The sequence below is a fragment of the Kogia breviceps genome, chromosome 1 (assembly GCF_026419965.1).
Source record: "Kogia breviceps isolate mKogBre1 chromosome 1, mKogBre1 haplotype 1, whole genome shotgun sequence".
Classification (NCBI taxonomy): domain Eukaryota; kingdom Metazoa; phylum Chordata; class Mammalia; order Artiodactyla; family Physeteridae; genus Kogia; species Kogia breviceps.
In genome coordinates, this window is record NC_081310.1 from 3,573,442 (window position 1) to 3,587,923 (window position 14,482).

At 39.5% G+C, this 14,482-nt stretch overlaps 1 protein-coding gene across 4 annotated transcripts in view; it reads right to left on the bottom strand.

The window, feature by feature from the left end:
- Positions 1-6,203, bottom strand: part of PTPRC (protein tyrosine phosphatase receptor type C) — a 120,216-nt gene extending 114,013 nt beyond the window's left edge. For 2 of the 4 annotated variants that reach the window (XM_067027444.1, XM_067027437.1), the window contains exons 1-2: positions 6,112-6,187; positions 5,915-6,030 (exon numbers count right to left, since the gene is read on the bottom strand). In XM_067027444.1, coding sequence (XP_066883545.1) covers positions 5,915-5,987 — 73 coding nt within the window. In that variant the 5' untranslated portion in view covers positions 5,988-6,030; positions 6,112-6,187. Of the gene's footprint in view, positions 1-5,914; positions 6,031-6,111 lie in introns of all 4 variants that reach the window. The other 2 variants (XM_067027438.1, XM_067027439.1) reach the window with 2 other exon arrangements.
- Between the last annotated feature and the right edge of the window lie 8,279 nt (positions 6,204-14,482).

Genomic DNA, 14,482 nt, shown 5'->3' on the forward strand with positions numbered 1-14,482 from the left:
TATTTTTTCTTGTTTCTGTTGTTTTCCTGAACACATAATACTCTGCTTACAATAGCCATTCCCTCGACTCTTGAGAGACTGAAATTGGAATAACATACTGACATATAAAAGGAATGCACGTTAAAGATTTTAGGCAATAATTAAATATTTTCTTACCTAAATATTGATTAGAGCCATGTACACAAAATCTATTAATTACTGTAATTTTTACTTCTGTATATTTCAGAATTGTGTAGAAATAGATATCACATCGGGGCTTGCATGGTGGTGCAGTCTGCCTGCTAATGCAGGGGACACGGGTTCGAACCCTGGGCTGGGAGGATCTCACATGCCGCGGAGCAACTGGGCCCGTGAGCCACAACTACGGAGCCTGCGCGTCTGGAGCCTGCGCTCCGCAACAGAAGAGGCCGCGATAGTGAGAGGCCCGCGCACCACGATGAAGAGTGGCCCCCGCTTGCCACAACTAGAGAAAGCCCTCGCGCAGAAACGAAGACCCAACACAGCCATAAATTAATTAATTAATTAATAACTTCCTACCCCCAACATCTTAAAAAAAAAAGAAAGAAATAGATATCACATGGTATTGCTAAATGAATAGCCTGCAATATTGTATTTTTTTCTTTATCCTTCCGTAAGACTACTACCTTTTTTTTTTAATTGAAGTATGGTTGATTTCATTATTGTGTTAGTTTCAGGTGTACAGCAAAGTGACTCTGTTGTATATATATATATATTTTTCAGATTCTTTTCCATTGTAAGTTGTTACAAGATATTGAATGTAGTTCCCTGTGCTATACAGTAGGACCTTGTTGTTTATAAGAGTACTATTTTTATGCATGCAAAAGTCATAGCACTAAACTCTTTGGTGATCAGCAACTGGTATGTGGTTGGGTGTCTTGTACTGACAACATTATTTAGACAAGATTGAAATTAAGTTTAAACTGAGGTTAAGTTAAATTTCCATTCTTTTCTCCTCTCTAACAATTCCCATAGACTTATAAGATGATTGAAAAAGATCAAAGATCTGCAGTGATGACGAATTTCTTTCTCTGCACCAGTAACTCTTATATACACATGGTCTGAAAACAAAACCCTGTAACATTAAGGCTGCCTGCACTTTCATCAACAAAGTTAATCAACCTGACTTCAGATCTCTGCTCTTTACCTGCTCAGACTGAAATACTTGAACACATTATCTAGTAAGAAATGATGCTCAGACTCCTACAGGCTTTCTGTGCACACAAAATGCAACTGTCAGGGTGAGCCATTTTCCATCTGCCTTTGGAAACAGCCCCAGGGCAATAGGTCAAGTGCTACCCACGCCAGTATGTGCAAGGGCTGGACCTGACTCCGGTGTCTCGTTCCCCTGCTACATGAGTCCCTCCCTCCCTATTCCTTACTTTTCTTCCCGTGGACGTCTGGATCTGAAGAACAAAACAGACCCATCAAGTGAAATGCCACTAGTGAGAATGTCCAAAGAGTAGGTCAAGGAAAATTTAGAAACAACATGCACGAACTGTGGATTTTTAAGAAATCAAAAGGCTCTTTCCAGAGAAAAGGTAAAATAAGGAGATGAAAGAAGGAAATGGGGGGTGGGGGCAAAGCCTGTAAAGATCTAGATCTAAAATGATTCTACTTAATCTTGATAAAATTGTCCAATGGCCTCCACCTTCCACTTCGCCTCTGACTAGTTTATTCATTTCATGGTTTTCCTCTCTCTGTCCTTTCTTTCTGAAAATTTTCTTACCCTCCTCCTTCACCCCCATTATTATAATCTGCAGTTTCACCAAAAAACGCCCATTGCTTTTTCAGTGTCTGGAAAGAAATCAAGCACAGATGATACAAAAAAGGCATAAGACAGTTTCTGCTATCCTGTAGGTTACAATGGCCATAATGCTTTGATTGGTAAATAATAATGCCAACAACAGCAAACTGAAATAGTATGTGAAAAATGACAAGGAAAGATGATAAAAAGTATCCAATTTCAGTGGAGAAGTTTTGTGGCAAGAGTGATGAAAGAGAATTTTAGAGGGGAAATAGGATTGGCGCAGTGCCTTGGACGTCTTGAGGACGTATAGAGCGGCAGGGTGTTGAAACTACCTGCTGCTTGTTCTATTTTAGTCAATCATAAAAGAAAAAGAAAAAAAGATCCCTGCCCAGCTTCTGCCATGCTCCTAGCCCATCGGTGGACTCAGTTGTTCTGGCAAAAGTTTAGACTAGAAACCAAGGCAACGAAAAGATGTCGGAGGGTTTTTTCCTCTTTTATTTTATGTTTTTAAGCTGCAGGGTGTGAAAAGAAATGGACAGATTAGGATACTAGTACAACACTGCAGGTGTGAATTAAAGAGATGTCAATGGGGGGAGGGGTGAAGAGTTTAGAGATCATTACAAAGTAAAATGATAGGACTTGGGGAGCATTTAAATATATATTTCAGATCTTCTTTCTCCCTCTCTCTCTTGTTTTTTCTTTTTTGCAAAAACACAACACAGTAAAACAAGATTAAATTTACGAAAGGAGGTGCGGGGGGGATGAATTGGGAGATTGGGATCGACATATATACACTAATATATATAAAATAGAGAACTACTAAGAATGTGCTGTATAAAGATAAATAAATAAAATAAAATTTAAAAAAGAAAAAAGGCATAAGCCCTCAGCACACAGGCTAAAATAATTTTGCTTAGAGACTTTGCCTCAATCCTGTTAGAGTTCTAGAATAGCTCTACATCACCGCCTGTTTGACTGAGAAAGTTAGGAATGGAACAATATATCTGTGTTTCATGATTTAGTTGGAAAATGTTGTGTGAAATAAATATTAAACACAAAAATCTAACCAAAAAAAAGGAAAGGAGGTAGGTTCCACCCTCTGAGGGGTGAGTCTGGACCTGGAGAATCAGGGTCATCAGTACGTAGTAGGTGACGATAAGGAACTCTGAGTTTAGGAAATAAGAATAAAACAGGCCAAAGGCTGAGGCCCACAGAACTCCAATATTTAAAAGTAGACAAATGTGGAGAACCAGTAGAGAGATGATAGACAGACAGACCAATATATATACATAAATATATAATGTTTGCGTGTGTATTATATAACTCACACACACACACACATATATATATATATAACGCATCTATTTATGTGTGTGTGTGTATGTACATGCATACAAACAGTGTAGAAATATCTATGTTCTTACAGTACTTAATTGTCACTGGTAGAAGGATACCAAATAGCCCAGAACAGAGCAAAGACTCAGCTCAAAGCTGAGGGCTCTGACCCTGTGCTCAGTCACATAGAGGAAGGGAGGAAAAAGAAGCCAGACCCCTAACCTCACCTCACCTTCCCTCTAACCAAAGGCATTTCAAAGTCTAGCGATGGTAACAATCCCAGGCAGATTTGTATTAGGAAAATGTTTTCCAGAAAATCGATATATAATCATACTCACCACCCCCAAACTCTACATTGTATTTAGAACTTAACAGGATTGCTGATCAAATTCAATTCATAATTAGTATTGAATATCTGCAATGTGCAAGGAAAGGTACATGTTTGGAACTAAGAGCTCTTTCTTATTACGTAGATGGAAAAATGAAAAATTATGTCCAGGAAATGACTCTTAACTGTTATGACTCATAACTCACATAACTCATGTATTCATGGCTGTTATGGTGTGAAGCGCTAGATTCTGGCACTACTTGATTAGAGCCAGAGATCACTCATCCTTACCTGCATGCTCGAAACCACCACCGTCCCCCAGAATTATTTAGAAATTTTAAACAAAGTGTTGGTTTCCGGTTAACATGGCAAAGAGGCACAGAGCAAAGAGATCAGCCATTTATGTAAAACTCAACCAGCACTGTTACTCCGCTCTGGCAAAGTGTAACTTGGCCCATATTTGTATTTTAGAGATTAAATAACACTTCCGAGTTGTGCAACAATTTATCCACTGAAGTCACTCTCCATTTGGCTCTATTTCTTTATGCCTTTAGAGTTCACAGTATAAATATGATGTCTAATATTTCCTATAAACACTAAACTCAACTGAACACATTAAAGTAAAACATATAATGCAACTCATAGGTTGCTAATATAGAAAAATATATCATTTAAAGAGTTAATAATTTCCAAAATTATACAGTGAATCCCAAAATCTCTCTGGGGACTTCAAAGTATGATAAACAAGATTTGCACACCTAGATAATTATATCTATTTTTTCTAAAAATGAGTATGTTTGCTCTCCATATTTATGTGAGCAGTTGAAGTGAAACTTCGTTTTCAAAATAAATCTATGTCTATTGATACATTTATTTATAGTATAAACTATTCAGCAAAATTGGTTTAAAGGTTTCTAGATCATTTTATACTCTTATTTTGGTGATAAATTCAAAGACGTTTCTTATGGTAAAAATCCTTAATAGACTGTGTTGAAATTTTTACGGTGGTTTGCTCTGTGGCCTACAAAATATTTCAGAATTTCTTGATGCTCATTTAGAAATGTTTTCCAACAGTTCCTGAGTGGGAATTTTTAATGGAAATTTACTCTGACTTATGATAACACACATACTATTACCTTATTAAAATTATTATTCTTTATAATTTGGCTTTTATTATTATAACCAACTTTATAGGAATGGCAACTTGGTAAACATTTTCTGAACTAAGACAAAATGCTGTACCTATATAAAAAATGTTTAATCCGTTTTTGCAGTTAAAGAAAACAGACCAAAAAAACCACTATCCACGCTGCTTTCTACTGTCCTTGGTTACACAAAATGTAAATTAACAATGTAGCATGCTCAGAAGGTAGCTACTGCCCTGCCCTTTAGAGAAAAGGAGAGCAGTAGAGAGTCAAAAAAAGATTTCAAAGTGAATTACAATCAGCAAGATTTTTAAAAATATTTTTCCTGTTTTCTTTTCTTTTTTTTTAACTTATTTGGAAATCTACAAAAATACCATTTAAATATCTTTTTGATAATAAAAAATTGCTTTTAGATTCTACACCATAAGCAGTAATATTACATATCAACCCAAAACGTACTCATGACCCAAACTGAAACCGTTCAAGAAATGTACATTAAATGGACCATAAGTGTACAAAGATCTCAAACACGAATAGGTACCAGAGGTCTGATTAGTTATATTTTCCCATAGAATATAGCATTTGCATGATTCTTAAGAGTTTGAGTATTTTTATCTCGTCAAGGCTCTACTATTTACCCATCACCCAGGAAGGGCAGTGGCCCCATAAGAATTTTCAAAGCAAATAATCATTAAAACGACTGTAAGGGACCAAAACCTTGATTTAAAATACATTCTGTGATAAGAATTTGCAAAAAGTTAATATTTAATTAAATACCCAATTGTATTATTTTAAACTGCCATACAACTGAGTATTCAATGAAATATTTCAGTCGTAATCAAAATTTGAGGAAGCAAACTACTGGTCCGAAAAGGAGTGGCTTGCCTGAGAGCAAAGCCATATTATGATTTATAAAAATCTATTTTTTGTTGAAAAGACAAAAATTTACTTCTTTTGTCATTAAAATTTCCTTAGACTTTCATAAACTTGTGTTTGTAAATTTTGAGGGTTAAGTAATAGCTCTTGTAATATCCTTGAACAGTTTGTAAACCAAGATACAAAAAGACAATGTTTGCCTTTTAAATCGTGATTTTTTTTTTTTGGCCAAAAATATATGCCTTTTTAAACAGAAACAGTGTATTCTGTCACATAGCGAGCCATGTCTCTCTGAGGGACGATAGCCTTGACCGTTTTACAGCGGGCTTCCTCACCTCCAGTCACCAATGCTTAATTTATTTTTATGTCTATTTCAAACCAATGACCTTCCACACACACACACACACACACACACACACACACACAAAATAACTAAGGAAATATGAATTTCCTCGTACTTACCTGTAACCAACACTACAGTGTCCAGAAAGGCAAAGCCAAATGCCAAGAGTTTAAGCCACAAATACATGGTCATATCTGGAAATCAGCCGTATTCCTGTGAAATAGCATGCGTCCTTCTGAAAGGCAAAATAATGGTTATCTCCGCAAAAATGTTTCTCTGTAAAACTGAATCAAAAAGAAAAGAAATGAATGCATACTCTTCACTGGTGTCTTATCAGACAGGGAGCAATTTCCTCCTCCGCTAAGAACAAACCACTTGCTGCTAGGTAGTGATGTCAGATTCGGTTTTACTAACTTCCCCAAAAATGCTGTAAAGCGTCCTCTTTGAAGGAAGTCAAGAAAGTTTTTCCAAGTCACTGCAAAGGCATCTTACTTCCTTAACTCAAGTGATTAGGCTGAGTTAGCAGGCCTTTCAAAAGATGTTCCCTACAAGGAAGATGTGTTTTTAGTATCCAAATAACACTCCCATGCAGCATTCATTACAACCAGAATCGAATATGACCCCCCCGAAAAACCCATAACATTTTTACCTAAAAGCTGATGAAACATAGTCAGCGCGGTTACAGCAAAATGCGGGTCGCCAAAGATGATACACTAATTGAATTCGTAAAAAATACCTGTATGGGTTTTAAAAGGACCAAATGAATGAAAAAACTGCTACCTCTCTGGTTATTTTCGACAATCAGTATCATTTACCATCAGGGCATTCAAAACCCAGCAGTATGACCGTTTTAGCGTGTAGCCATTTCCTATGCAAAGCACCCTCAGGGAGCTTCACAGGTTTGCCCCAGATCTTTCATAGATATCCTTGTGGAGTCAGCCACGGAACTGGACACTCACTTCTACTGCAGCAAATCCTGCTTCGGAAAAGTAACACTTCTGTGACTTGAGATATTCTTGGTGCTGCTGATGAGGGAAAGGTGAGCCATTAAGTCAAGAGCTGTGTCTTTTACAAAAGTTAACCACTCGTTCTCCCTCGGTAATACTCTCTCAACCTTGCTGATTAAAAGACCACAAATACACAGTGTTCTTGATTCTGGTGGTGTTCTTAGTAAGTCCATTAATTAGGAAAACTCATGCTGGCAGAAAGCTTCTGTGAATTCAACAATACAGTTAAGTGGATTGGTATCATGGCCACAATCTCTGAATACATTTAAAAATCCTCGTGCCCAGACCTACCAGGCATTATTATCTGAACTACAGATAATGTTGAGGGGACTTCGAGAGAGACACAGCCCTTGCAGCAAGCTGGTTAGGAAGCAGTGTTGCTGGACTTTTGCATTTAAGTATATACATCTTTTGACGTTTGCAACCTTACTTGTTTTATGCTTACTTCGGCTGCTAGGAAGTACAGAGCCACATCTGCAACCTCCCTTGGTGCAAATGAAAATAATCCCACATCTTAATTTCTGAATAGTAACACTATAATGAGATTCTTATTAGGATTCTGATTTTATACAATTATTATTATAGTAGCTAACTTATGGGGCTCTTACCATGTCCAGGAATATGCTTACCACTTTAATTGACTAATCCAATTTGTACAACCACCCTTGAGATAGATAATGAGACAGATAATTCCTCATGTTATCTATGAAGTTCAGAGAGGTGATTTGTCCAAGGTCTCACAGCTGGGAAGTTAACAAGCTATGTTTTGAAACCATCCCCAAGTTTCATCTTGCTTTCCTTATTTACCTTACTATCTTCTTTCATTTTTCTCACCTCTTTGTCCAATCTTTTTTACTTTGTACTTTTCTGATTCTTAATCTCAGAAAGCTAGAACTTGATGTCATAAAAATGGTCTTGTTCTCTTTTTTGCAAACGTGTTTTTAAATAAAACAGCTGGGCATGTCTGCACTACCGTTTAGGAGGTAGGTCTAAGGAAACGTATGCGTCAGAGGCCATGAATTTCAGTTCTTGGCTCCCCAGCCTATTTTTAAAAATACATTAGCAATGGAAAGCTATTTGGGGGTTAGCTTTGAGTATGTTTAAGTGAATACTTGCGTTCTGTTAGCTTGCTACTATGGCAGGGTGTTTGGTAAAACTGGAGGCCAGGAAAAAACTGTGTGACACACCATCTTTTAAAAGGAAGTGAAGTTAAGAAAATATACTTTTGAACAAGCTCAGGAGAGGGGGTTAGATGCCTCAAAGAGACATTTCAAAAGGGCTTGCATATCACAGCTTTGAAGAAATAATAAGGAATTAGGAGATTCAACTTCACTTCAGGCAGGTGGGTAGAGAGATTCTACCCAAGGAATACTGAGATTAACTAACAACAAATGAGTCGCATTATGCGTTTTAAGGTGTTAAACTTGAGTTGAGTGTCAACCAGAAATATTAGACTTTGAGGTAGCAGAATGCTTATGGGAAACTCTAAATGTACAAAGAAATAGGGCCTGATGTAGAGACAGCACTGGGTGAATAGGTACAGAATTCCAGTGCCCTCAGAATGGAGGCAAAGCCACCCAGGGCCTGAAGGCAAGAAGGAAGGCCCTCGCAGCTCGTGGGGGGACAGAGCACAGCTCCCCTTTGGTGGTGGACAACTGGACATAGAGGTGGGAGCTTGGTAAGCAGCTGGCCTCTCCCCAGGGCACCCGTGGAAATAAATCAATAAAGCAGGGGGAATCTCTGCTGTATCACAGTAGGCCCAGCATGGCCCTAGTCAAGCAGCCAGAGCCACAGACTCTCACAGAAAGAGAAGGAGCATTTGTGACACTGGTGTGATCCACTGATTCTGAGAAACAGGGACTGGACAGAAGGCTGATGAATGGCGTTTTGAAGAACCACTGACACTGGGAAAAGGACCAGGAAGTGACATCAGGATTTATATGTAAAAGAGTAAATAGCTGGGTCCTTCCTGAGTGGTTGAAACACTCCAAAACAATCTCAAAGTTTGATCAATAAATGCCAAAATAATCATAGCTGATTGACTTATACTAGATTTTTTTAAAGATATAATATTTTTAAATTTTAAATATTTTCTTTAAATTAATCATCATTTCCCAGATTTTTTGTTACATAAAGTAAAAGTTACATCAAGATAGAAACTGATGTAAAATAATTATACTCCAATAAAGATGTTAAAAAAATAAAAGATAGAAACTGATTACATGAGATGGACTGCAGAAGCAGATAGTATCCATTTATCCATCCACAAATACATAGTCCTCTCCCAATATAAGACCGCCATTTTTACCATAATGAAGAAAACACGGTGAGCAAGAAAAGATGGGCTCCCTGCCCTGAGGGAATATACTTTAGTGGAAGAGACAATAATTAATTAGCACACAGGAAATATTTGATGTTATGATTTAAGTACATAATAAGGTATTTGGTCTGGTCGTGAGGTCAAGGAAGTTTGCGTGAAATAAAAAGCAATGAAGCTAGACCTGAAAAAAATAATAGAAGTTAAATGAACACGGGGAGAAAGAAAAGAGTATTCCAGGCAGAAAGAACTTTCCATTTAAAGGAGGAGAGTGTGTTCAAGGAACTGAAAGAGGCATGTGAGCCTGCCACAGAGAGAAGCAGAGCCTTATATTTACATATATTATATATATTATATCACAATACATGAATGTATACAGTCATCACGTGGTACACCTTAAACTTATACAATGTTATATATCAATTCTATCTGAATTAAAAAAAAGTCAGACATGAAAAACAACAAAAAAAGATCTGACCTCAGAGGGAGGTGATAGTCAAACCCTGCCAGGCCTTGTAGATTCTAGGACACTTATCTCTTTATCCTTTACCCGGAAAGATATAGGAGGTATTGAGGCATGTGAAGCAATGTTCCCAAGTCTCCTTGCCAATGACATCCGCGTTGCCAGATCTGACACCTTCACTCACTTCTCTGTGCTCATCTTATGTGACACAGCAGCACCAAGTACTGTCAGCCTCTCCTCCAACCCTTGCCTTTGGTCAACTTCCAAAACACCATCATCTACTGATTTTCCCTGACCCTCACTGGCGTATCCTCAGCGGCTGCCATGTGGGCCCTTCTTCTACCTGACTTCTAGGTTCTGTGACACATGACAAGCTCAGGTCTGGCCCCGCTTCACTCTTCCTGAGCACTGGAAACTTAACTCTCCCGGTGATTCTCTGTAGCCCTCATCCATGGATCCCCACACATCACTGTCAACTGATGTAAAAAATTCAACACTGATGTGCAAAAGGAAAAACAAGATCGTGCCTAGTGGCCAAGAAACAGGGTTAAATCCTAATTCTAGCAATGACTGAATCTCTCTAAGGTGGAGCTAGTAATACTACCTTAGTGTTGCTGTGAGAAATAAATTAATTAAACAAGCTTTCAGTTAATGGTGTAAATACACTAGGTTCCAATTAAAAGCATACACAGTAGAACATACGTTCTGCTGCTCCTTCCAGCCCCAACAAACAGAGGAGGAGAGACCCAAAGGAGGGCGGGGGGAGCACTCCAAGGACCTGACCTCACCAGAACATTCTGCACTCATCCAGGCAACGTCCTGTGGACGCGGGAGGAGAGGAGGTGAAAGAGTTACACTGACTGTGCTCAACTCAGCTGAATGAACCTCTTTTTCTACCCCAGTGTAATTAGGAAGTTGGGGGACCTTCCCTATACACTGTTAAGAGACGGAAAAGGCAAATTCAATATGCCGTTTTCTTTCATTGACTTAAAGACACTGTGCAATGTCGAAATGTTTTATAAAATGAGTGTCTCAGAATCAATGAAATACATTGAAATAGCTGACCCGTGGCAGGAGAAATATACAATTATTGTAATGGGCTCAGACTATTTAATAAACCAGTCATGTATGTAAAAAACTACAAGTCGGGCATGGTGTTCTGATACCAGTTTCCAAATCTGCCTCAATAAGAAAGTCTTAATAGCTTTTCACAAACTAAGAGAATATTCCACTCTGGCCGGGTCGTCTGTGGATTGTTCTTGTTCCATAAGGTCTGAACCGAGGTGTGTGTGCTTTACTTCAGTAACCTGGCTGATGACAAGCCATGTTTAACATTGGTCGGTTCCTTTGAAGCCTGCAGGATCCTTTTCTCCCTCTCCCTCCCTCCCTCTCCCTCCCTCTCTCTCTCTCTCTCTCTCTCTCCCTCCCTCTCTCTCTCTCCTTCTCTCTCTCTCCCTCCCTCTCTCTCCCTCCCTCTCTTACTGCACTGAGTCCTGGCAATGGATGACTTCCCTTTGTGGGCTATTCCAATCACCTACCCGGATGCATAATATAACACATAGCAAGTAGAGCACAGGAGATGAATTAGCCTCCCAATGCTATGATGAGATAGCATGTTGGAAACTATGATAGTGTAAAATAGGGACTCTACGTAGGGTCCATCATATTTGCCTTAACTATATAACCTAACACGTTCACTCCAAGCCACGCACTGGGCGTTTGCTCAATTGATTCATTTAGTCTTCACAACACCAAGTGTTATAGCTTTTTCAACAAGAGAGAAAATAAAAAGCAGAAGATGCTGCACATATGGCTCTATCTGAGCTGTCACTGATGCTTCCTTCATATCACGTCCACGCAGCTGGTATCCTGCCCACCTGTGTGCACGTGTTTACCTTTGCGTGTGCTGTTTCCCATCCCATGTCATACGAGGCTCATACTCTTCAACATCAACTTAGTATAAAAGCAATGGTTTCTTTCTTGCTAGCTCTTATTACTTGAAAATATTGTTAAATAGTAGTCTGCGTTTTACTTATTTTTCCATAAAAAACGTCTGAAAGTCTGTACTATATTTAAAATAGAGAACCAACAAGGACCCACTATATAGCACAAGGAACTCAGCTCAATATTCAATAATAACCTCAATGGGAAAAGAATTTGAAAAAGAATGGATACCTGTATGGGTATAACTGAATCACTTTGCTGTTCACCTGAGTTGAAGTTAAAATTTCTGAATCCAGCTTGAAATTAATCCAAATAAATAATGGATGATGAACAATGAAAAAAAAGTTCTTTCAAAAAGCTCACAGCCAATTTCAACATGTCAAAGAATATGGACATGCAGATATTTCAAGTTTGTCACACGGAGTCACAAAGGAAATAGTGTCGGGGAGATATGGACTGAATCCCACAAAACTAAATTAAATAAAACAAGGGCCAAGCACGTGAGAAAATGTGTAGATCTGATGTAACGTCCTCCTAGAAATTCAATCTGTTGCAAATCTCAACAGTCAGGCTCTTGGCATCTTAAAGTCATTGCATATCGCTTTGGCCAGTTAGTAAAACACATGAAAGAAAAAGACGACAAGGTTCTACTGTCGAGCACAGGAAACTGTGTTCAATATCTTGTAATACCTATCATAGAAAAGAATCTGAAAAAGAATAGATATACATGTGTATAACTGAATCACTTTACTGTACACCTGAAACTAACACAATACTGTACACCTGAAACTAACACAACAGTGTAAATCAACTATAGTTCAATTAAAACCAATTCATTAAAAAAGACTCATTCTCTACTCTGACTGGGTTAAATTTAACGTGTGAGCTCTGATTATGCTGGTTTCACTTGGACATGATCTTGAAGATGTCTTTAGGTTGATAATGTGAGATATAACATGCTATCTTTGCTCGTTTTTGGCCGCACGGCATAGGGTATCTTAGTTCCCTGACCAGGGATCGAACCCGTGCCCTCTGCAGTGGATGTGTGGAGTCTTAACCAGTGGATGGCCAGGGAAGACCCAACATGCTATTGTGAGGGCAGTGGACTCCTGTATGATTTTTAAAAATTTGGTAAACATAAATGCTTTTCATAAAGCATTTTGTTTGCTTGAATAAGGCCCACTGGTGGAGACACCTGAGGCCACCTCCTCCAAGGAATCTTGTCTTCCAGCCCCTCCCCCTATAGCCCCTGTTGCAGTAAGACGGGCATGGAACACCCGTGTCCATGGAGCGCTTCACGCCAAATGTCCTCTGGGGTGCGTTGCCCAGGAGAAACTAGGTCGATACCATGGATATCCAAGTTCCACATGTTTCTTGCCAACTGAAGAACAGAAAGCTATGGTAGCTGCAAGACTGCCTACCTTGAAGCATCAGAGATGCTGCTTCCGAGAATAAGAAGGGTGAGAAAATCTGCTGTTTGGGCCACTGAGCTGTGCAAAGTACTTCCTAGTGCAAAGGTGATTTCTGAGAAGCCAGCTTTCTCAGGGGAGTAAGGAGAGATACGGGGGTCTGTGACTTTGTGAGCCACGTGTGTAAGAGACCCACACTCAGCTTTCCCTACAGGCTGGCCTTTGGTTTATCTCTTACCCTGACTTTTGTATCCTTTTCTCTCTCCCATGTCATTATAATAGGCTGTGTCACAAGATTTCATTGAGGGAGCCTAGCAAAATTAGAACTCTGGGAGTATAGCTAGAATTCAAGGGACCAGACAGGCTTAGAAAATGGACCCAGTGGACACATCCACAATAACCCGTGGGAAACAGAAGATGCAAGTCCAACTCATAATCTTTCTCCCCCAAATACAATTTTGTTCTAGAGTTTCCTACCTCAGTTTGTGGCATCACCAGCCATTCTGTTGTGAAACTAGAAACCTCAGTGTCATTCTCGAAACTCACTTCCTCCAATCCATCACTAACTTCTCTCCATATGACTTCCTAAGTAGATCTTAAATTTCTCAATTTTTCTCCGTTTATGCCACCAGCCAAGTGACTACCACCTCTTGAATAAACATTTAAAATACTGGGACTTTCCTGGTGGCACAGTGGTTGGGAATTCGCCTGCCAGTGCTGGGGACGTTGGTTCGATCCCTGGTCCTGGAGGATCCCACATGCCACGGAGTGGGTAGGCCCACGCGCCATGGCTGCTAGGCCTGTGCTCTGGAGCCCGCGAGCCACAACTACTGAGCCTGTGAGCCACAACTACTGAGACTGCGTGCTGCAACTGCTGACACCTCTGCACCTAGAGCCTCTGCTCCGCAATAGGACAGGCCACCGCAATGAGAGGCCCGCGCACCGCGGCGAAGAGTGGCCCCCGCTCACCACAACTATAGAGGGCCCGCTTGCAGCAAAGATGACCCAAAGCAGCCAAAAATTAATTAATTAGTTAATTAATTAATTTTTTAAAAATGACCTCCTAACAGCTCTGCCTATATCTGCTCTAACATTATTTCTCACTTGCCAATTCATTCTCCACTCTGTATTCAAGAGGTCTTTTCTAAATGAAATTGTATCTTGGGCACCCGCCCCAGATCCTGTCAATATTTTTCCACAGAATTTAGGATTAAAAGAAAAATGCTTAAGGGAACCTCAATGGCTTTGCATGGCCCAGATTTCTGCCCCTCTACAAACCCAATTTTTCACCGTTTCCTTCACCTTAGTCATACAGACATTGGCTCAGACCTTCCTGTTTACCATAGCTTTATCCAGGTAAAAGATCTTACATATAGTGTCCTCTCTGCTTTAAAAACTCTCCCCCATCTGGCAACATTCTTTTAATCCTACAGGTAGGACCAATCATCCCTGTCTTGGGAAGTATTCCTTTCCTTCTCTGATTAGACCAAATAACCTACCATTGCTCTCCCAGTATTTATTTCATCTTCTTCATGGCACCAGTCACA